This window comes from Thamnophis sirtalis, unplaced genomic scaffold, assembly GCF_051295495.1.
Source record: "Thamnophis sirtalis isolate CommonGarterSnake01/CBP01778 unplaced genomic scaffold, rThaSir2_p1.2 scaffold_1, whole genome shotgun sequence".
Lineage (NCBI taxonomy): Eukaryota > Metazoa > Chordata > Lepidosauria > Squamata > Natricidae > Thamnophis > Thamnophis sirtalis.
Window position 1 is genome coordinate 24,317,071 of NW_028261381.1, and position 21,909 is coordinate 24,338,979.

General features: G+C 42.0%; 1 protein-coding gene across 3 annotated transcripts in view; it reads right to left on the minus strand.

The window, feature by feature from the left end:
• Positions 1-7,568: 7,568 nt before the first annotated feature.
• The window catches only part of GAD1 (glutamate decarboxylase 1), a 61,888-nt gene continuing 47,547 nt past the window's right edge, over positions 7,569-21,909 (minus strand). For all 3 annotated transcript variants that reach the window (XM_087709193.1, XM_087709203.1, XM_087709199.1), the window contains exons 11-17: positions 21,239-21,355; positions 19,748-19,812; positions 16,096-16,174; positions 15,150-15,299; positions 14,069-14,176; positions 13,248-13,337; positions 7,569-10,861 (exon numbers count right to left, since the gene is read on the minus strand). In XM_087709193.1, coding sequence (XP_087565319.1) covers positions 10,688-10,861; positions 13,248-13,337; positions 14,069-14,176; positions 15,150-15,299; positions 16,096-16,174; positions 19,748-19,812; positions 21,239-21,355 — 783 coding nt within the window. In that variant the 3' untranslated portion in view covers positions 7,569-10,687. The remainder of the gene's footprint in view (positions 10,862-13,247; positions 13,338-14,068; positions 14,177-15,149; positions 15,300-16,095; positions 16,175-19,747; positions 19,813-21,238; positions 21,356-21,909) is intronic.

Here is a 21,909-nt window from a genome sequence, read left to right on the forward strand (position 1 = left end):
AATATAAATATAGATTTGAGTACTTGTTTATAGGTATTATAAATATTATATATAATTGTAACTTACTTCACTAAACTATTAATGCAGTCTATTCGTTCAATACCTTTTCTTTTATTTATTTTTTTAAGTTCTGGGTTGAATTACTTTTCTTTTCAGTCTTTGCAAAATTGTCCATGCTCTTCTGTTCTAAATAGTTCTAGATAATTTCAGCACAGCTGTTGCATCAGCCTTCCCCTTCCGTTTTGTTGTCCTCTTCTTTTTCCTAACTGCTGTCTGCCACCCCTCCCCCACAAGCACACAACTGTTCTACAAGTCCTCCTTCTTTCTTGTTTTCTTTTCCACCACTTGGGTCTGTATGTCTTAGAGTCAGTTCATGCTCTTTCTTGTTATCTCCCCTCCGATCGCTCAGTTATGCCAATTAGTTATTTCGGGCCAGTCTTTGCCTCTAAAAATCTGCCGCTCTCATTCCTACAGGTAGCTGCTCATTATAGGGCTCTTACCCGATCTCTAGAGACTCACTGCTTTGCCCGTTCTTCTCTGCGATCTTCCTTTTCTGCCAACACTTACAGCTGTTTCCACTCACAAGCCAATCCACTAATCCACTCGATGACACAACAGGTTGATTAAATTCTTCCTTCCCCTTTTAGATAGTTTGTCGAGATTTCAAGTCCGCCATTGAAACATGGCAGACGCTTGCAGGCCGGATTAAAAGGTTATCCCCATGTCGTAATGGGCGGTCGCCATCTGCCTCGTTAGTCCTAGGGTTTCCCTACTCCTCCGCGTCTCTCTCCAAGATCAGTGTACCCCCGCAGGGGTCCTCCAAATGTGAAGATTGAGATAAGAAGTCAGAGCCCTGATTTCTTCCCACACTTGTCCCGATGTCACCACCCGGAAGCTCAGTTTTGTCATATAAACCAGCAGTCACCAACTGGTAGTCTGTGGACCACTGGTAGCCCATGAGAAAAATTTGGTGGTCTGCAGAAAAATTATTGGCATTTTTTATATTGCACTAAATCAGGGTCCTCAAACTTCGGCCCCTGGGACAGATACGTGCAATGAACGTCAGTGTTGCTGCAAAGAGTCTCCCCCTTTGGGGTCTTTTTGTGTGGGTTGGAGGGGGACAGAAATTCAAACTTAGGGCCTGCTTAAGCCTCCTGGTGTGGGGCTTTGGGCGAAGGCTGGAGGGAAGTGCTGCTGATGGCGAAGAGCTGGAGGGCCTTGTTACCTCCAGGACTGTAACATGGCCTGGAACTGGCTGATTATCTAAGCCCACTGAGCCGCCAGGTGCCGGTACCTGGCCTTTCACTCACTCAGGTCTTCCCTCTGCTTGGAAAACCTATGCTTGTAGTCCTCAGTGAGGTCCTTCTGCTGAGCCTCCTTCTTGGTCAGATCCAATTTGAACTGAGCCTATTATTTTGCCATCTCTTCCTTGTGGTGGCTGCTTAGCTCCAACAACTGCTTCCTATGGGGGCCCTAAGGAGCCCAGACGGGCAGGCGAGGAGGGGCTGGGATGTCACTCGATGTGAGTGACATCGAGTTGGCCAGGCCCACCCAGTCACATGACCACCTAGCCACGCCCACCCAGCTGGTCATTAGGCACATGATATTAGTGGTCCGCAGGATTTAAAATTATGAATTCAGTGGTCCCTGAGGTCTGAAAGATTGGGGACCCCATATATAAACCAGACAGGATACCCAAAGGGAAATTAATGCCACCAGAAACATTGAGTGCCCATGAAGTAACTTTTCACACTTCTAGCTTTATGCCAAGGGGCTGGCATTTTAATCTTCTACAATTCCCTCTTGTGGCAGTGAGGTGAATTGAAAACATTTATCCATAACTGCTCACTGCTGCCCCCCATCGGATGTAGGGTTTTTTTGCTCAGCCTTGGTGCTCCACGCACTCAAGAAGATGATCTGCCCAAATTATCATGGTGAAGCCAGCAGTAAACATGAGTTGCTTTGTGGATAAAGTAACACGCAGAACAGTCTTGGGAAAAAAGACTCCAGGGTTCTCTTGTTTCCCCTGATGAGAATTAGGTGAGATGATATGAGACAAAGAGACTAATGAGCAGCCTCTTCCCTGGTCACTGTTAGCAAATAAAACTCCTCTTTAGTTTGCCAGGCAGCAGGGAATTCTTTGGTTGGTTTCTCTCCTCTCATTTGCCCTCTCCTCCAAGAAACTGTTGCCCCTCCGGCAGAAATATTTACATAGGGAGTCAAAGCCTGCAGCCCTCAACACACTGGAAAGGAAGCCTAATTGGAGTAAGTGGGACTGCTTCTGCATAGGCAAGATTTTGTTTATATTAAAAGGCACGTTGGCCCTGGGGAGGGAACAGTTGAAACCAAGAAAGAGTCTTGAAATTCAGGCTGCGTCCTCTGAGGCTGTTGCTTCAGTTCTGGGGAGACCAATGCATGCTGAAAGCCCAAAGGATGGACAATCTTCCAGCTTGGAGCGGTGCCCATGGTTAATGGTCATAAATTGTCCTGGAACCATAGGCACCACTCCAAGCTGGAACATCTCCGACCCTCTTCAGAGCTTACGAAAAAAATCCAAAAGCATTGCAGATTTTTTAAAATGAAAATATATTCAAACTACTTACTAAGGCTGCATTACTATTGCTATTAATCTTCTCATCGTTCCTATTTATATCGATTGTTTCCTAGTATGATTTGATTGCTTATTTGTACTCTATGACCAAGGGTGGGTTTCAACCGGTTCGCGGCGGTCCCTGCGAACCGGTTGGTCGGCGAACCCGGAAGTAAGTAACTTCTGGGAACGGCGAAGGGCCCACCCGCCCGCCCGCGCTCCTTACCCGGTTTTGACGAGTTCTGCGCTTCCACGCATGCGCAGGATGCATACAGCACCTGTGCGATCCTCCAGGAGCAGCTGGAGCATCGCACAGACGCTAGTATGCATGCGTGCACCACGTGCGTGCACGAGGATGCTGCCGGCCCCGTTCCAACCGAACCGGTTGGAACGGGGCGAGAAACCCGCCCCTACCTATGACTATCAGATCTATACTAGTCTCCCTTCATTTATCAGCAAAAATGCAACACATGGAAGGTTCCTGGAGTGGGGCTGAAAGGCAAAAGGGAAGCAGTATATTCCCTCCCATATTTGGGCATACCAGGTGCTTTGATACATATTGCAAACAAAGATCTAATTGGGGGACTAAAGATTGTGTGTGTAGGAAAAGAAATCTACTTCTGAACCAGCAGTTTAAAAGAGCCACTGTTAACTGTAATCGGAAATAAATCCTCCATGTATGAAAAATAGCAATCTTTGGCCAAAAGAGAGAAAAATAAAATAAAACAGTCTCAAATAATTCTCAGCTTTTAAGAAACATTAAAATCTTTGGAATAATAATTCAGAAACAAGTTAGTACTTTCACTGTTGGTTTTTTAAAAAAGCAGATACAGTGAAAACACTGACATAAGCTTTTTTTTTTAAAAAATGGGTTATTATTTGTTCTCATTCCATCTTTTCTTTAGGAGCTTAGAATAGCACACAGTAACTCACCACTCCTACAGTTTAAGGCCAGTGTGCAATTCTCCCAACGTCATCTGACCATCTTCATAGCTGACAGATGATTTTGGCCTCAGTGAAATGTGACATTCTACTTTCTCAGCAATGGTCTTTGGCTCCCTATTAATCTTCTGTTCGGCGATCTCAGCAGCTATAGAGCAAGTAATTGGCGGAAGACCTTTTCTACACTGCTAGTAGATTTGTTAGTGAGTGAGCCATCTTAATTTGCATACATTACTGATATTAAAAGCGTAAGCTGACATTTACAGGATGGTATTCTTGAAACATTTATCAGGTTTTGGATGATATTTTGCCCACGGAACTATCCATTCCTGATACTAACTAATCAGTTGATTGGACACTAGTGCCGAGTATGGAAGGAAGGAAAGGAGTCCCTGTGGATTTTACTCCACTAGTCATTTCCAACTCTAGGGGGCAGTGCTCATATCCGTTTCAAGGCCATAAGCTAGCGCTGTCTGAAGACATTTCCACAGTCATGTGGCCAACATGATATCACGGAGCATTGTGGCAAATATATATAGAGAAAAACAAGGGAAGATTCTTCAATGCAAGACTGGAAATCTGAATTGTGGCATTGAGTGGCTTATAAGCATTCAAAACAGTATTAATGTATGATTCATATTTAGGTAAATATTAATGTTTCTCAGGTTTATCCTCTCATCTCCACAAACTCAGCATGAACATGTTCTTTCTAACGGTTTTTAACGCCATGTCCTCAGACCATTGCCTCCATCTCATCCCCAACACATATTAAAGGGAGCTGCAAGGTCCCTTCAATGGTTCAGTCTTAAACTATTCTGATATATTTTCCACTCCTCCTGAAATCTGTGAATCTGATCCAGAATGCTGCATTTGATCACATGATTGGCGTTATGGTTGAGTGTTGGCATCTGCGCAGCTTCTGTTGGCTATTTTAGGCCGTTGCACACCTGCCCAATTGATTCTGGTCATTTGGGCCTTGCCTGCTAAAATCATTTTGCATGGGCTGCCAATGACTCAAGATATCTGCCCCTCCCAATGCCTGACCAGACCATTCCAAAATGTTTTTTGTTGTTATATGGGCACACCTAGACTCATAAATATGTTTGCTTTTTTTTTTTGAAAGAGTAGTACATCTGGATTTGAAAAACGGGGCCAGCTAACCTTTTTGCCATCGCGTGCCAAAAGCGCGGGGAGCACAGAAGTGTGTGTTGTGTGTGTGTGCATGCCCATACCCATAACTCTATGTGCCCTCCCCCCTTGAATGTGCGTGCGAGCCCCCCCCACTCCCCCTGCTTTTGACATGCGATGGCACAGTGGACCTGTTTTTCGCCCTCCCCAGGTTCCAGACCCTTTCCTGTGGAGGGCAAAAAAGGCCTCCCCCCCCCCGAGGCCCTCTGGAGGCCAAAAACAGCCCATTTGCTGACTTCCGGTCAGACTAGAAGGCCTGTTTTTCACTCTCCCCAGGCTCCAGACCCTTTCTAGGAGCTTGGGGAGGGCAAAAATAGCCTTCCCCAACCCCCCTGGGAGCCCTCCAGAGGCCAAAAATGGCTCGTTTTCTGACTTCTGGTCTGACCGGAAGGTCTATTTTTTGCTCTCCCCAGGTTCCAGAGCCTTTCTAGGCCTGTTTCCTGTCTTTTGGTGGGCCCAGAAGGCCCGAATATGGAACTGAGCTCGCATGCCCACCGATACGGCTCCATGTGCCACCTGTGGCATGCGTGCCATAGGTTCGCCATCACGGCCCTAGAGAATGCTAATCATGTGCTATGCAGAAGATTGATTTAAGCTGGATGAGAAAGCAGAATAACAGAGTTGGAACAGAACTTGACATCTTCTAGTATAGCCCCCTGCTCAAGTAGGAAACCCTATACCATTTCAGACAAATGATTGTCCAATCTTCTTAAAAACCTTGAGTCTTGGAGCACCCATAACTTCTGATGACAAGCCGTTCCACTGGTTAATTGTTCTCCCTGTCAGCAAATTTCTTCTTAGTTCTTGTTTGCTTCCCTCCTTGATTAGTTTCCATCTATTGCTTCTTGCCTTCCCTTCAGGTGCTTTGGAGAAAGCCAGTTACTGTCACTTGGATATTGCTGATTCTGTTCCAAATGAGCACTTTATAGATTTTCTGCTCCTTCTGCCAAGAAGGAATTTCACGTGGTTGTACTTTTTACTATTCCAAGGGGCACAATTTTGCCTCCTCTACAGCTGCTGCTAGTCACAGCTATTGACTATCTCCATTACCATTCTTTTGCATGACTAGTCAAGACAGAAGCTTGCCCAGTATCAATTGCTTCTTCCAGCTTTACCCTGTACCTCGCTTCCCTTCTTGTGACCGAACAGCCGGAGTAGTTTTGGGCACGGGGTTGCACTTTCAGAAGAGATCTAGACTCATATTTGGAACTAGCCCAATCGGTAGGTAGCAAGGAAGATCACAGAGCTCTTCCTTGCCTGTAATCTGTTGGGGAGGTAGCTTAGGGAGGTGGCTAAACCAGTGGTGAAATTCAATTTTTTTTACTACTGGTTCTGTTTCTGTGGGTGTGGCTTCGGTTTCTGTGGGTGTGGCTTGGTGGGTGTGGTGTGGCTTGGTGGGTGTGGCAGGGAAGGATACTGCAAAATCTCAATTTCCACTTTGGGGCCAACCAGAGGGGGCATTTGACAGTTCTTTGAACCTCTCAAAATTTTCACTACTGGTTCTCCAAACTACTCAAATTTTTCACTACTGATTCTCCAAACTACTCAAAATTTTCACTACTGGTTCTCCAAACTACTCAAAATTTTCACTACTGGTTCTCCGAACTACTCAAAATTTTCACTACTGGTTCTCCGAACTACTCAAAATTTTCACTACTGGTTCTCCGAACTACTCAAAATTTTCACTACTGGTTCTCCGAAACCTGCCAGAACCTGCTGGATTTCACCCCTGGCCTAAACCATCCATTCTAAGGTCTGCCCGTTACATGTTAAGAGCAATTGGTTTCGGCTGGCACTGGTGAGGCTTATGGGAAGGGAAACAGACAGAAGACTCTATCAATCAGGTCCCTTACCTTGACCCACATTCAGGCACTATAAAAGAACATTGGCCTCTTCACTGAATAGGAGGTCTGTGATGAAAGCAATTCATTAGTTTTTAAGTCAGTATATTTTTCTCTTGGCTCACAAACAGGAAGATAGTGTACTGAGTTTCTATCTGTGGTCCGTGGATCCCTGGGCGGCTGCGATGTTGACACGGGTCCACGAAGGCTTGAAGAAACATTCTGATTTAAATCTTGAGTTATGTCTTGCGGGGGGTCTGTGGCCACAAAAGGTATTTAAATGGTGAAGAAAAGGTTGAGAACCACTGGGCTACTTCTTCTGATCTAGATAGCACTTAGACTTCTATACCATTTCACAGTGCTTTACAGCCCTCTCTAAGCGGTTTACAGAGCCAGCCTATTGCCACAACAATCTGAGTCCTCATTTTTACCCACCTCGGAAGGATGGAAGGTTGAGTCAACCTTGAGCCTGGTGAGATTCGATCTGCCAAATTGCAGGCAGCTGGCAGTCAGCAGAAGTAGCCTGCAGTTCTGCATTCTAACCACTGCACCACCATGGCTCATAATAGATAGTCCTAAAACCCTGCAATCACAGAAATTCCACAAGAGGGGAAACCTTTCGTCCCTCCAGATGTTGCTGTATTGAAACTCTCAACACTCCCAGCCCGCATATGCTTGTCTAGCAACCTCAGGAGCCTCAGCCACATAGCCTGAGCTAAGGCTATGTGACCAACTGGCTATATAGCCTTATCTAAACCTGGGATACTAGAGCACAGCCTTAGGCATAGAAATAACAGGAACCTCAAATGGATCTTAGTTCTCAATTTCTAAATTGCGACGAGAGCAATCAGACAACAAAGAGAGGTTGGTCTTTCCCCTATGGCCTTGAATCGATTTTACAGAAGGAATCATTTACTAAAATAAGTGGTTTCGAGCCTGGGATTGAAGACGGTGAAAAGAAAGTTGTTTCTAGGCTAGGGGGAAAAAAAGGCTCATGTCATAATACATTTATAAAAATACAGACGTCACTTATTTTTTTATTTCCATTTGAACATCAGTTATAGATAGCAGATGTTAGACTCTTCTGAGCAGCTTCTCAATTGTTCCATCCACACGATGGTAAAATACCATATGGACGCTTAATACATTGAAAGTAGTTTAGTCACATCACAATTCCAGAAGGGATCATCACTTTAATACAAAAGAAAGAGTGAGTGACGGGGACAGTAATATCAAGGTAGAATCATGTGGATTCTTAAAATATACTCATTTCACATTTGGGAAAACCCTGGAACCAAAAGATGAAAAGCTACACAAACATTCATTAAAATATTGCTAATATTTTCAACAAAACACTGTTTTAATAAAACCCAGGCAATAAAGAACATATATGGTTACCTGGGCACAATTCTCTCTGATGTACACACATTCTATTTATCTCAGCGGACATGTGTGCAAATGTGCATTAAAGTAATCCTTACAGTTTATTATGCATGAGAAATATAAAGCATTAAATGGAAGCTAAACAGCCACTGCGGGAAATTTAGGAAGGCTTTAGGCAGGGGTGGGTTCCTTAACCGGTTGGTACCAGCTTGCTTTGCATGTGCGCGCTGTGCGTTGCTTGCGCATGCGCACTTGACTGTCAATTGGTCTGCGCATGCACAGAAACATGCTGGCAACAGCAGAAGAGACCAGAGAACTAGTTTGGGGGCATGGCCATCCTAGGTCGCTGCTGGTTCTGTGACCCAGGCCAAATCACCACTACCGGTTCAGCCGAACCCAGCTGAACCGGGAGCAACCCACCTCTGGCTTTAGGTTAGCAACAGGGGTGGGCTGCTGGGAGTTTGCATGGGTTCGAGAAAACCTCTAGGTAAGATTCTGTGCTGTTCAGAGAACCCCCAAATCCCACTCTCAACCCCCAACCGCCCACTTCGCACCTGCTCCTCCCAGGAGTCCCCACACAGATCATTTCCGATGTAGCTAAGTGCAGGGCGTGCATGGAGGCTCGGGGAGGGCGAAAAACAGGCCTACTGGAAGTTCTGGAAGGGCAGAAACAAGCATGTTTCTGGCCTCCAGAGGGCCTCCGGAGTCTGGGGAGGCTGTTTTTGCCCTCCCGGAGGCTCGAGAAAAGCCTCAAGAGCCCGGAAAGGGCAAAAACGCCCCCCCCCTGCCATAGCGCAGGAGGCCAACTAGGCCATGCCCACCATGGCCACACCCACCCAGCAACTGAGTAGAGAACCCCTCGCTAAAATTTTTGAAGTCCACCCCTGGTTAGCAGGTTTCACTTGACCAAAATCATCTTGTTACCTGCCCTGTGACTTTGCTTGCCTTCTAACTAGTGTGGGCCAAAACTCCAGCTGCCTAGCTAACAAATTGAAGGTGAATCTTACAGCTACATATGCAATAATTCTTGTAGCCATATTTAAAAGGTTTTGTGTTGAGTGTCTCTTTTTTCTTGTCAAAGCCACAGTTATCCTTCTTCTGCTATTAATGAGGAATACTGTAGCCCCTTCAGAAGATTTCGGCCCAATCGTTAGGGTTCTTGCCACAGGATTCCTATAAACCAACGGCTGTGGATTATTCTGATATAGAGGAGGGCCCTTTGCTTAAACATTCATGAATCACTAAAAATGCATTCAGTATATAATCAGATCACCATATAATTAATAAAGTGACTTTTCTATTAAAGTGAAAGGATTTCATTAGGTTTAAATCTAGATTATAGTATAGTACTAGAATGTAGTACTAGAATTTGATAAAGTAAAATTACCTGCTAAATTATTGTTTTAAGGGCATATTGTATAAATGTGCCAACTAATTTTTAATCTTCTCTTTGGCTCACAACTACACTGAATTACCAATAAACATCATTTAGAACTTTGATAATTATATAAATAGGCTACAATACAAATGGAATAAAATACAAGACAACTCTTTAGCATGGTAAATTCTTTGCATATAAAGAAGCAAATAGCTCATATACCTAGAACTGAACAGTTATTTTGCTGGAAAACTATTACATGTAATTCCTTTCCCTCCCCCGCCCCATTTAACAGTAATGTACACAATCTACACAAGTGAATTTCTAAAAAATACAACAATATTATAATCTATTACAACAACTCAGCTACTACTATTCCCCTGATATGGCAGCTAAAGGGATATACATACAGCTAAACTACTTGTTTGGATTTGCTTTCTTCTTTCTTTTCCACATATTAGAGAAGCATCCATAAATAATGTTTAAATAACATTCACCATTTACCATCGTTCCTAAGAATCTACCTTTTAAAAATGTTTTCTTCCCCAGCTTTACCTGGGAGCTTTATCACCTGTAAACTGGTTGTCACGTTACTCACTTCTTGATAGAAAATACTTACTTCTTGATAGAAAGAACAGGCCTCTTATACTCCCGTCTGAAAAAATTGTGAGAGTCTAACATGCTGGGTAAATTTATACTGATTTCAGTGGGTCTTACAAATATATCATATGGGGTTGGCCTTGTCCATTCAAATTAATACAGAGAGAAGATATGGACTCCTGTATTACGGCTGATGGTATTTCAGTAAAATCAGTAGAATCAATGCTTCAGTACTACACCTGAAATGGGAATGTTGGTCTATCATCTACCAAGGATTCATCTAGTGAAGCCCCTTTGGCATTAATAGAGCTTCAGAAGAGCAGTCGGTGATAGGGAACACCTGGAATGCTTACTATTGTTTATTTATATATTTTTATATACATATAAAGTGTATGTTGTGTGTTTGTTCTGTTAAAATATGTCTACACACACCATACATCATCACACTGTACATATAGTGCAGATTTCTTAGTTAGCTATCTTAATATAATTTACTTTCGGGCAAACTAGAATTACTAGGCCTAACCAGCTGAATGATACATTTCAAAATAATATGTTTATCCTTTGGTAAAATAATAAATCAGTTCCTATATACTTTTCAATAATCTATGGAAGCGGGCACTATTGTTTTTAAAGAGAGGGTCTCAGAAGAATCAAACACTTAGAAAGCGATCATCTTAAAATGTATTCTACAGAACTGGTTAAAAAACAGCCAGTACTGGAAAAGAGCGCTTTAGAGAAAAACTATGGTTCAACTCATGTGGATTACAGATCTTCCCCCAATCGTTCTATTTCCTCAATCAAGAAGTCAATATCTGACTTGGAGGCTGCAGGATTTGAAATCACCATTCTGAAGAAGTTGACTTTCTCTCCCTGAGGCTGATATCCAACCATTGTGGTACCTGTTTCCATCATTAGAGCTTTGATCTTGGGTGCCACCTTGAGATTGAAACAAGAAAGAAAAGAGGTTTGGGATTCAGATCTCTCTCTGAGGGAGAACCCTAGCATATCAGCAAGGCCTGATGTAGAGAAAATACAGAATGGATGAAAAAGGTATCAATACATCTCATGTAGGTATCAGTCTGAAGTGGGTTCCTACTGGTTTGGACCAGTTCAACCGAGTAAGTAGTAACTCAACTGGACATACACCCGAACTGGTTCTATCCTCAGCGCCGCCATCTTGATTTTCTGTTCTGCGCAGAACAATCTTCATTGCAAAAATGTATTTTCCCCCATTTTTCTAACATTGTGCGCATGCACAGACCTTTTTAGGTGCAAATGTGCACATGCGCGGAGCATCGTCTGGCTTGTGCGCCAGCAAAGCAACACTTGCACAAATTTTTTTGCGCCCCAAACTGGCAGTAATTCCAGCAACAACCCACCCCTGGTATCGGTACATCTGATTAGGACATCTTTCAATGTTCTCCTGAAATTCTGGTATTTTCAAAGCCAACAGAATGGGAGAGTGCCAAGATATGGAAGACAGCACTGATAGCACGTTATTGCTTTTATTTTTAATGTTTCTATAAAATATAACTAAGTTATGAAGCTACACAAACCATATGACCACGTACTTCGACCATATTATTTCCTCTCCTGACAAAAATCAATATTAATTAGCATCATGGAGGACTTCACCCCAAACACCGAGACAGTGTAAGATATTTTGGTAGTTGGGGCAGAAAATCTACCTTACAGATTTGGTGGTGGTAAAAGTATATAAAGAAACAAAATCAGCAATTCACTGGATTTTAATGGTTTTGACAAATGTTTTGGCTACAAAATTAAGAAAATAAGAGTGAGGGCAAAATAAGCAGAACCTCATCCCTAATATAGATGAATTAGAGGGATTATTGGTTTGTAATTCAATTGGATAATTACAGATCTAGCTTTATAATATCCGTTCTGTTGCTTTGCTATTTTTCAAACAATATTTTGCATTTGGAGTTATATCTGAGGCAAATTTAAACCCAAGCAAGTAAACTCATTACTAAACAATAATGCAATTCTCTGTCTCATACAAGAGACCCATTTTAAAAGAAACAAGGGGCTTTTCATTGAGCGTATGAATTTCACACTCATCTCCAGTTAAGATACCCATAATTCATTGGATACCTACATAGTAGATCTACAATATTTAATGCTTTCTACATAGAGTTCCCTGGAAGAGAGTTTGAAGCATTCAGAGCACACAGACGATGTATTGCTTTTTGAACTGCCTTGAAATAAGCAGACTGCTGTTGCTCTTCTGCCTACATCACCTAAGGACCACAAACCATTTCAAAGGTGTAAGTGGAAAGAGAGAGTTGAGGGGGTCTCTAATCAAGCTCTGAAAATCAACAAAGAAAACCAAGCCAACACACTGAATGTCTTCAAAAGGGCAGAATCAGGAGGGGAAAAGAGAGATACTTATCACCCTGTCATTCCTTCAACAAGTAACTAATACCATGAGTATACAAGGTTATAGTAAGAAAATCTTGCAAGTTTGAAAGCAGTTCTCCTCTCCCTTGCCTTTCACTTTCCAAAGAACTAGATAAGGCCTCTTCTGAAACGCTTCCTTAACCTTCATTCCTTCTATGGGCTGATATATATCTCTGGTCTGATCATTGGCCTGCTTGGGACTTTTCTTCCTCCAGTGTCCCAAGATTATTCCCAGAAAGTATTACACACTCCACACACTCCAGGGCTTGAAACTTAAGTTGATCCTATGTTATGAATTTACAAGACAGTGAAAGGACATTTGGAAGGTGGGAAAGGTTTGGGAAAGTTAAGAAAAATCAGGAAATATAAATTTGAGAAGGAGGCGTCACAGGCCTTGCCTCTGAATTGTTCAACTCACTTCCATTGGAGCGTTTCAATCTTTTTGTTTTTTTAGAGCAGGGGTCAGCAACCTGTGGTTCTGGAGCCACATGTGGCTCTTTCATCCCTCTGGTGTGGCTCCCTATTGCTGGTTGGCTCCAGAATTGATAGAGCTTTTGGTTAGGATAGGTAGAGGGAAAAGGACACCACATTAGGAGGAGACTCTATGGTGGGGGAACCAACTTCCAGTCAGCAGAGGAAAAAGAACCCCATGCTATAAGGAGACTATGATGGGGGAACTGGACTTCCGGTTGGCTCCAGAATTGAATGGGGGGCTTCCGGTTAGGACCTTTGTGGCTCTTTGAGTGTTTAAGGTTGCCGACTCCTGTCCTAGGAATTGTAAGGATCTTAGTTTATATATTCTGTTTTTTAAGCAATTGTTTCATTTTCTTACATTGTTTATCTTTGTAATGGACATTGACTCAGAAAATCTTTTTTTAATGTGTTTTATATTTAAAAAAATTACCCTATGTAGTTTTTCTCTTCTTTCCTCAGAGTCTGGCATCCCTCTGAGACTTGGCGGAATGTACCAGAAACAAACGTTTGTGTGTTCAGGCTGTATATCATAAAACGAAAGAAGCAAAGAGTTTTTTAAAAAAATCACAAAGGCAGTTCATTAATGTACTCATCAAGAGGATTAATTTCCCTTGCTTACACAGTTACTTTGTTTGCCATGCCTTCTGATTTTGTCCTTCAAAGTTTAGAAGAATGGAGTAAAAAAAATGCAAGGGAATGTGCCCAATAGCACTTAGGACATCACTGACAGACAGGCAATTTGCACAGGAACAAATAGAGATGTTTTCCAATTCATCACCACCGTCTTTACCCTTTTCTCCAGATTATTCTCGTAATAAAAAATTCATGGCAAATATAAACAGTCCATTTTGAATGCCACCTTTTGATTGACAATCCTGTCCATGCCTGACCATAACCTTAAGACAGGGATCTCAAAATCCTACTGAGGCTCAATCAAGCAGAAAGCCATTTCAGCTAGGATTCAAACCATTGAACAGCATGTTTTCCTTTACTTAAGTAACAAATAATAAGCAGTCCGCTAGAGTGGAACAAAATACATTTCAAGGCTTTAGTGATAACACCTTTTTCTAAGGGTTATGAATCAATTGAATTTCAGTGTTATGTACCTCACTGGTTTCAATTGATTTCATATTCTTCACCTGTCTACCAGACATCAAAAAGATAAAATAACAGTAACAGTGCTGGGTGGAAAATTTTTCTATTGCAAAAACATATAATTTAATTGAAAGTATTTTACGGTCTACAACTTACCTCTCCTTCAAAAACCATCTCAAACTCTTGTCTGTTTTTAATTTTATTATAGAGGTATTCTGACAATTCAAGACATTTGTTGATTTGACTTTCGAATCCCACTGTACCCTATTTTGAAAAGAGGGGGAAAGAAATAATTCAATCTCATATTCTTTCTGCATCCTCTAAATAGTTTGGAGAGTAAATCTTGAACATTTTGAGTCTGCCTACTGCCGCATACCTCCCAACGGCCGATAAGATCCCACAGGGTGGGCCTCCTTAGGACGCCGTCAACCGGACAGTGTTGGCTGGCGGGGCCTCGGACGAGGGCCTTCTCTGTGGCCGCTCCGACCCTGTGGAATCAGCTACCCTCAGAGGTCAGGACCTCGCCCACCCTCATGGCCTTCAGAAAAGCTGTTAAAACCTGGCTGTTCCGGCAGGCCTGGGGGTGTTGACCTTATTATGTAGGGTCCAGTCCCAATTTGAATGTATGCGTGTTGGAGAATTTTAATCTTTATTTTTATTTTGTTTTTTTTTTCCTTTTCTTCTTCTGTGTAAGCCGCCCGGAGTCCTCCGGGATTGGGCGGCCTATAAATTCAATAAATTAAATTAAATTAACTATGTATTTATTTTGTTAACCAAAGCTGAGCAGCAATGAAATATGGAATATTTGTAAATGTTGTATGCACAGAACAGCTTCCTTTTAATGTTTTAGGGTTGCCCATATTTAAAAAAGAAGTATTTTGGGCTCTGTGTGAGCAAGGTACCATTTTTCTACTCATTAAAACGTCCCTTTTTTAGGCTTTTGTATGAGCCCCCCCCCTTCTACCCCCAAAAAGATATGGCTGGTAAAATAGATTAAGCAATTATACACAAAATATAGGCAGAATAGGAATTATGGTGCAAATTTCATGAATTGTTTTGCTTAGATATTTAGAAAACTGATTTCTCCTTTCCCCAAGATTTTTCACCTGGGAGACATTAATATTTGAATCAACAATATGCTTATGTTTTCTAAGAATGTAAAGCCGTGTTGAATAGGTGGGAATTGGCTTCTGGTTAAGCTTCTATAGAAACGTTTTGCATTTTGCTCATCATTTACCTTCGCTTTCCACATCAACCAGAATTTGAATATATCCACATGGCGTCCACATTGTATTGCTTTGTCTCCAGTGTCATAGGTGATATCATACTGCTTATCTTGTTGAAACAGATATCCTGCACACATCTGGTTGCAACCTTGAAGTATACCCTGTTGCAAAAAGCATGTCTGTTGAACATCCGTCAAACAAGAGAAAAATGCAGTGCTGCATGCATTAAACATTACTGCGTATGTGTTTGCTTAAGCTTTTAAAATTGGCATTACAATTAAATCCTCTTATTTTTCTGAGTCAGTAGAAAATCCCAGAAACAACACACTCCATCCTGTGGTACCTTTTTTCTCTCTCTGCTTCTTCTAGCTGAAGAGATTAAAACCTCTGACTAGGTGGCTCAGTGGCTAAGACACTGAGCTTGTCAATCAGAAAGGTCGGCAGTTCGGCGGTTCGAATCCCTGGTACAGGTCTCCTGCATGAGCAGGGGGTTGGACTACATGACCTCCAAGGTCCCTTGCAACTCTGTTACTGTTTACATGTTTAGATCCTGATTCCAATCAATCCCAGAGGACCGTACAGCACAAAAAATCCAGTTGGGAAACACAAATGTCAATTATCCATATGATTATTTTACTTAGACCCCCAAAGTCTGCGATATAGTACTGAGAACATAACAATGGCCCCTTATTTGAGTCCACATGTGCGGTAAGGGAGCATTTCTTAGTCAAATGCTAAAGACCCAGCAGCTAAGAATGAAGACTAGAGGAACAATGCTCATCTTTTCAGAATCATTATGGTTAACTATGCTACCCTCAACATCTACCTCCAGGAACCTTAATTCCACTCATTGCAATTGACACTCAGCAGTGTCCCAACAGGAAGGGAGTTTTTGCGGCTCATATATGCTAGATTAAAGGAAATAGAGGGAGGGAGTATTCAATTTATGAAACAAACCTTTTCCCGAAGAAGAATGGCAGAACACTGCAGCAGGACTCCCATCATCTTGTGTGGATTCCATGTGACGGAGTTGGCTCTACAAAACAAAGAGACGTGCTTAGAAGCCATGGAATTGGAGAGGGTGATTTCTTATTCTCTAACATCAACAGGTAGGAGCCGTCTGGCACCAGTGAGATCGGGGTAACCGGCACATCCACAATGGAGTTATACCATAATATGTCGACCATTGTCAAATGGACCAATTAAGAGTCAATAACCCCACAATTAATACATTTTAAAAGGTTGGATAACTGTTGTCCTCCCGAGTAGACCAAACAGAAAATGTAACAAAATGAATTTATGTTACTTTATTGTAAGGCTATAGTTTGAAAGCAGTGGTGGGTTTCAAAATTTTTTTGAACCTACTCTGTGGGTGTGGCCTCCTTTGTGGGAGTGGCTTGCTGGCCATGTGTTTTTTCTTTCTTTCTTTCTTTCTTTCTTTCTTTCTTTCTTTCTTTCTTTCTTTCTCTCTCCCTCTCTCTCTCTTTCCTTCCTTTTGTCTCTCTGTCCCTTTTTCCTTTTTTTCTTTCATCTCTCTCTCACTTTTTCTTTCTTTTTTCTTTTTTCTTTTTTTCTTTCTTCCTTTCTTTCTCTTTCTCTTTCTCTCTCTGTGTGAGTCTGTGTGTGTGTGTGTGTGTGAGAGAGTGGTGGGTTTCAAAAAAATTTGGAATCTCTTCTGTAGGTGTGGCCTGCTTTCTGGTGGAACCTCTTCTAACCGGTTCAGTAGATTTGATGAACCGGTTCTACCGAACTGGTGAGAACTGGTAGGAACCCACCTCTGTTTGAAAGTATGCAAATACGAGTAACAATAGCAATAGTACTTAGACTTATATACCACTTCACAGTGCTTTACAGCCAGGGGTGGGTTGCTGCCGGCATTACCGCCGGTTCAGCGTGCAAATTTTTTTTAAAAAATGTTTGCAATGAAGATTGTTCTGCTCATGCACAGAACCGAAAATCAATGATAGAACCGGTTTGGGGGGTGTGGTGGGCCGAGTTACTACCTACTTGGCTGAACTGGTAGGAACCCACCTCTGTTTATAGCCCTCTCTAAGTGGTTTACAGAGTCAACATATTGCCCCCAACAATCTGGGTTCTTGTTTTAACAACTTCAATGGAAGGCTGAGTCAACCTTGAGCTGGTGAGACTTGAACTACCAAATTGCTGACAGTCACTAGCCAGCAGTAGCAGCCTGCAATACTGCATTCTAATCACTGTGCCACTACGGAGTAGATATATAGGTACCACTTTGATAGGAAGGTAACAGCATTCTGTGTGCCTTTGGCATATAGCCATGCTGGCCACATGACCACGAAAGTGTCTTGGGACAACACTGGCTTTTTCAACCAAGAAACGGAGATGAGCACCACACCCTAGAATCGGACACAACTGGACAGGGAAACCTTTACCTTTACCTTATAACACGGGTGTTGAACTTGATTGTGTCATGGGCTGGATCCAGAGGTGGTATTCAGCAGGTTCTGACTTGTACTGGAGAACCAGTAGTGGAAATGTTGAGTAATTTGGAGAACCGGTAAATACCACCTCTGACTGGCCCTGCTGCCATCTATTCTCTGCCTGCTGAGTCCCAGCTGATTGGGAGGGAATGGGGATTTTGCAGTAACCTTCCCCCCACACCCACCAAGCCACACCCACAGAACTGATAGTAAAAAAAAATTGAATCCCACCACTGGCTGGATCGTGACGTATCGCAACATTTTTTGTCAGGTTAGGCGTGGCCTATGCAAGATGTATTGGGCCCACAGGCCACCAATTTAACAGGCCTGCATTACAACAACAAAATCTTGCAAGTCTAAAAGGACAAATCTCCCATTGTCTCTTTTTACTGTCTGATAAATTAGGTTGGGTTTTTTCTAAGTTTCCTTTTTTTTTTGCCTGTTACTCAGCTTTACACTTCCCCCTTTCATCTGATCATTTCCAAGGCTGCATCTCTTCCCTTCATTTCCCAAGGTTATTTGTAATGGTCGCAGCATCCTGTAACCTTATGATGGCCATTTGAGATCTTCCTAGCTGGCTTCCAAGAAGCAAAGTCAGTGGGGAAGCCAGCTATGAAATTTGCAAATTGTTGTCACATGAGGTTTCACTGAACAATTGCAGCCAAAAAGGTTATAAAATCGGGTGCTCACTTAATGACCACACTGCCTAATGAAACATGTATTGATCCCTATTGTGGTCGTAAGTTGAGGAGTCACTATACTATACAGTATACAGCATACACTATAGGGTAAAATATCTCATTCATTCAGGTAGCCTCGTACACTTCCTTTGGGATTATCTGTCAACACTTCTATTCATTTTGGAGGAATTAAGAAGAATGAATATAGATAGAAATGGTCCCCCGCTCCCCCAAGATTCAGCTGAAGGAACTACAGAATAGCAAGATGATTCCTTAGGTTTTCAAGAAGGAACTATTGTGGATGCATTTCTAAATGTGGATATATTGTTTGCAAAAGATTCTGGGTGAAAATACAAGAACTGAAAATTCAAAAAATAACTGATGTACCAATACTGTATCTTATCAGAATCTCTCTTAAAGGTAAAGGTTCCCCTCGCAGAATATGTGCCGGTCATTGCCGACTCTAGGGGGCGGTGTTCATCTCCATTACAAAGCTAAAGAGCCAGCGCTGTCCGAAGATGTCTCCGTGGTCATGTGGCCGGCATGACTAAATGCCGAAGGCACACAGAACGCTGTTGCCTTCCCACCAGAGGTGGTTCCTATTTTTCTACTTGCATTTTTTACATGCTTTCGAACTGCGAGGTTGGTAGAAGCTGGCACTAGGGATTCGAACTGCTGACCTTTATAATCGACAAGCTCAGCATCTTAGCCACAGAGCCACCACGTCCCATTAAGACTCTCTCGTTAGCATTTTTTAATAGTATAATGACTAAATGTGACTCTGATCAGTTGGTATTTTAAGGAAAAGAAAATTGCCACGCTGCTATTAAAATTGTGTCCATAAGGGGGCTCTCTCAAGAATTAAATTAGTGCATCAGCTTAACAGCCGAAAATTGACAGTAATTAATTGGCATTCATTACACCATCAGATTATCATTATTGTCTCTTAAATAGCAAAATTAATCCTAAAACAACAGCTGCCCTGAATGTATTTTCCATCCTTGTGATATTGCTTCCCCCAAAAAAACTATTTCAAGGTTCTGCCACTTTATATGTAGTCATAATATGTTCATTTGTCAACATTTTGGTCTTAGTACTGCGGCAACCTAGCACCAGGTAGGTCCCCAAATAATTTTAATTTAATTATGATCTAGTGTTGAAGACATTCTTGCAGCCCATTTTCCTAAGGTACATTTATCCCATTAAAATAATGGTTCACATATGCTACTGAATACAATATTCATAATTACCGTAGATTTTTGCAAAACAGAGGTTGCTGAATTCTAACCAGCACTGACAAGATGGCTGAGAGGGCGATGGAGGAGGAGAGGGGGAGGCTGGGAGTTGTAATTCAAGTCCAACAACATCTGGGATCTCTCTTCCATTCGTGTTGGAGATTGGGAGAAGAGAATGCTTATGCTGATATATTTATAAAAAGTCATTTTTTCCCCTGCAGAATTTTAAAGTATGTACCTTTCTATACCGTTCAGCTTGTGACGATGCTTTCTAGACATCAGTAACCCACCTCCCCAGGCAGCCTGGAAAAGATGGGAAAAATAGGTAAACTTTGGGAATTGAATTGGGAACTTGAAATATTTTTTAAAGATACCTAATTTCAGCAGAAAACTCACTGTAATATTTCTCCCTAAAGAAGGAATGGTGGACCTATTTTCCACAATCTTAGCCATGCAATAATTCGCAGAGCAATGTAATAATTTTTTGCATTATAATGCACTAATCAATATATCACTACTCAAAAGCCTAGCTTAGTGATGGTGAACCTTTTTCTTATGGCATGCCACAATTGTGTGTGTGCATGCACTATTGCGTATGCATGCGTGCCCACACCAATTCAATCCTCCCAGCCCACCTGTGACACCCACCCACCCACCCCCTGCATGCACATGCGCACACGACTCCTCTCCAGGCTCTGGAAGCTTTCCTGAAGCCTGGGGAAGGCGAAAAACAATGGGCCAACTAGAAGTTCAGGAATGAACTTCCGGTTGGCCCACTGGGCCTGTTATTTGTCCTCTCCAGCCTCCGGAGGCTTTCCTGAAGCCTGAGGAGGGCAAAACCAGCCTCCCTGGGCCCACTGGAAGGCTGAAAATCAGCTGGCTCGCATGCCAGCAAATATGGCTCTGTGTGCCACATGTGGCAGGCGTGCCGTAGGTTCGCCATCACGGGTCTAGCTCATTGGCTGAATTCACATGACATATCTGATTTATGGATAAATGACGTACATGATGATCCTACAGGCAATCTAGGAAAACATAGTTTTTCTGGTTGTACTGGTTTGTTAATTTAGACAGATCATTTTTGCAGTGGTTGATAGGGTTTTTTTTATTTCCCACTTTTTTTAAAAAAAAGAAAGAGGGCAGTAATTGATGTTTTAATGTGGTATGATCAGTAGAAAGCTTAGCCTCCTCTCAACTGCCCAGTTTAAGCAAGACACCCACCCACAATGTGCTAAAAGAAAAAATCACTAAGATAATCTGACTGTTGTTGACTTATTTGCAGAGCTGTTCTACTCTCTCATCACTGTCTAGAACAGTGGTTCCTCCCATGTCTCACAGGGCGGCAATTTGATTTTAATGGGGGCAATTTGAACCTTGTTGAAATCAAGTTAATGGCCTTTTAGGCTTCCTCCATGTGAGTAGAGTTCACTTTTTGAGTAAAGTAAGAATTATATGTCAAGAGGAGGCATCAGGATTTTAAAGATGCTTAGGTGGGGCATGGCCAAAAAAAGTTTGGGAACCAATGGTCTAGAAGCTGACAGGGGAGTTTAAGTTGTTGAGTAATTAACAAATGATAGTTTGGACATAATCCTATCTTGAAATGATTGGGGCACAACTTTGCACAATACAACTGATTTTGCTAAGAACGTCATGCAAGCATAGCCATTGTGTTTAATGGGCTTTATTTCCAAGTAAAATGGATTGGGATTATGCAGCCCTGGTTACTTACATCCACATGGAGCCAAAGATTATACTTATCACAGATGTCTGCTATCTCTGGAATAGGATCAAAGGCTCCATAAACGGTTGTACCAGCAGTTGCAGTCACATAAAGGGGAATGTATCCCTGTAAAGAAAAACAGAGAAGAAGCTATATTGTGAATACTTTTCTTTTTTCAAATAAGATTCACACTAACTTAAAGTGCAATTGATCCGAGTTCTTTTTAATTGTTGCATGTTTTTTTTCTTTGACTTTTCCAAAGACACTAAAGCAGTTGAGGTAAAAGTATCTAATAATTACAATCCACTGAAAAGAAAGCTTTGGAAACACATTGAATAACCACAAGTAATGAAGAAAACTTTTCAGAGAATAGACATATCATCCTTTTATCAGGACACAAGATATTTCTGCATTGGCTTCAAATTTAAAAATACGAAGTCTTGGTACTTAACCTGAGTCTCTTGATTCCCTAGCTTCCTTTACATGGCCCTCGCTTCTCTCCACCATTTTAGTATAAGAATATGAAAATTACGATAAACGTAGCCATTTTAAGGCTACGTAAGATGGGGGAAAATGCACTGGTAGAGAAGGAATCAACTGGGGAAAAAAATAGATGGGTTGAAGAAAAAATTTGGAAGTGGGGATTTCCTCTGGATGACACTGCTTTTTACTCTTACCAC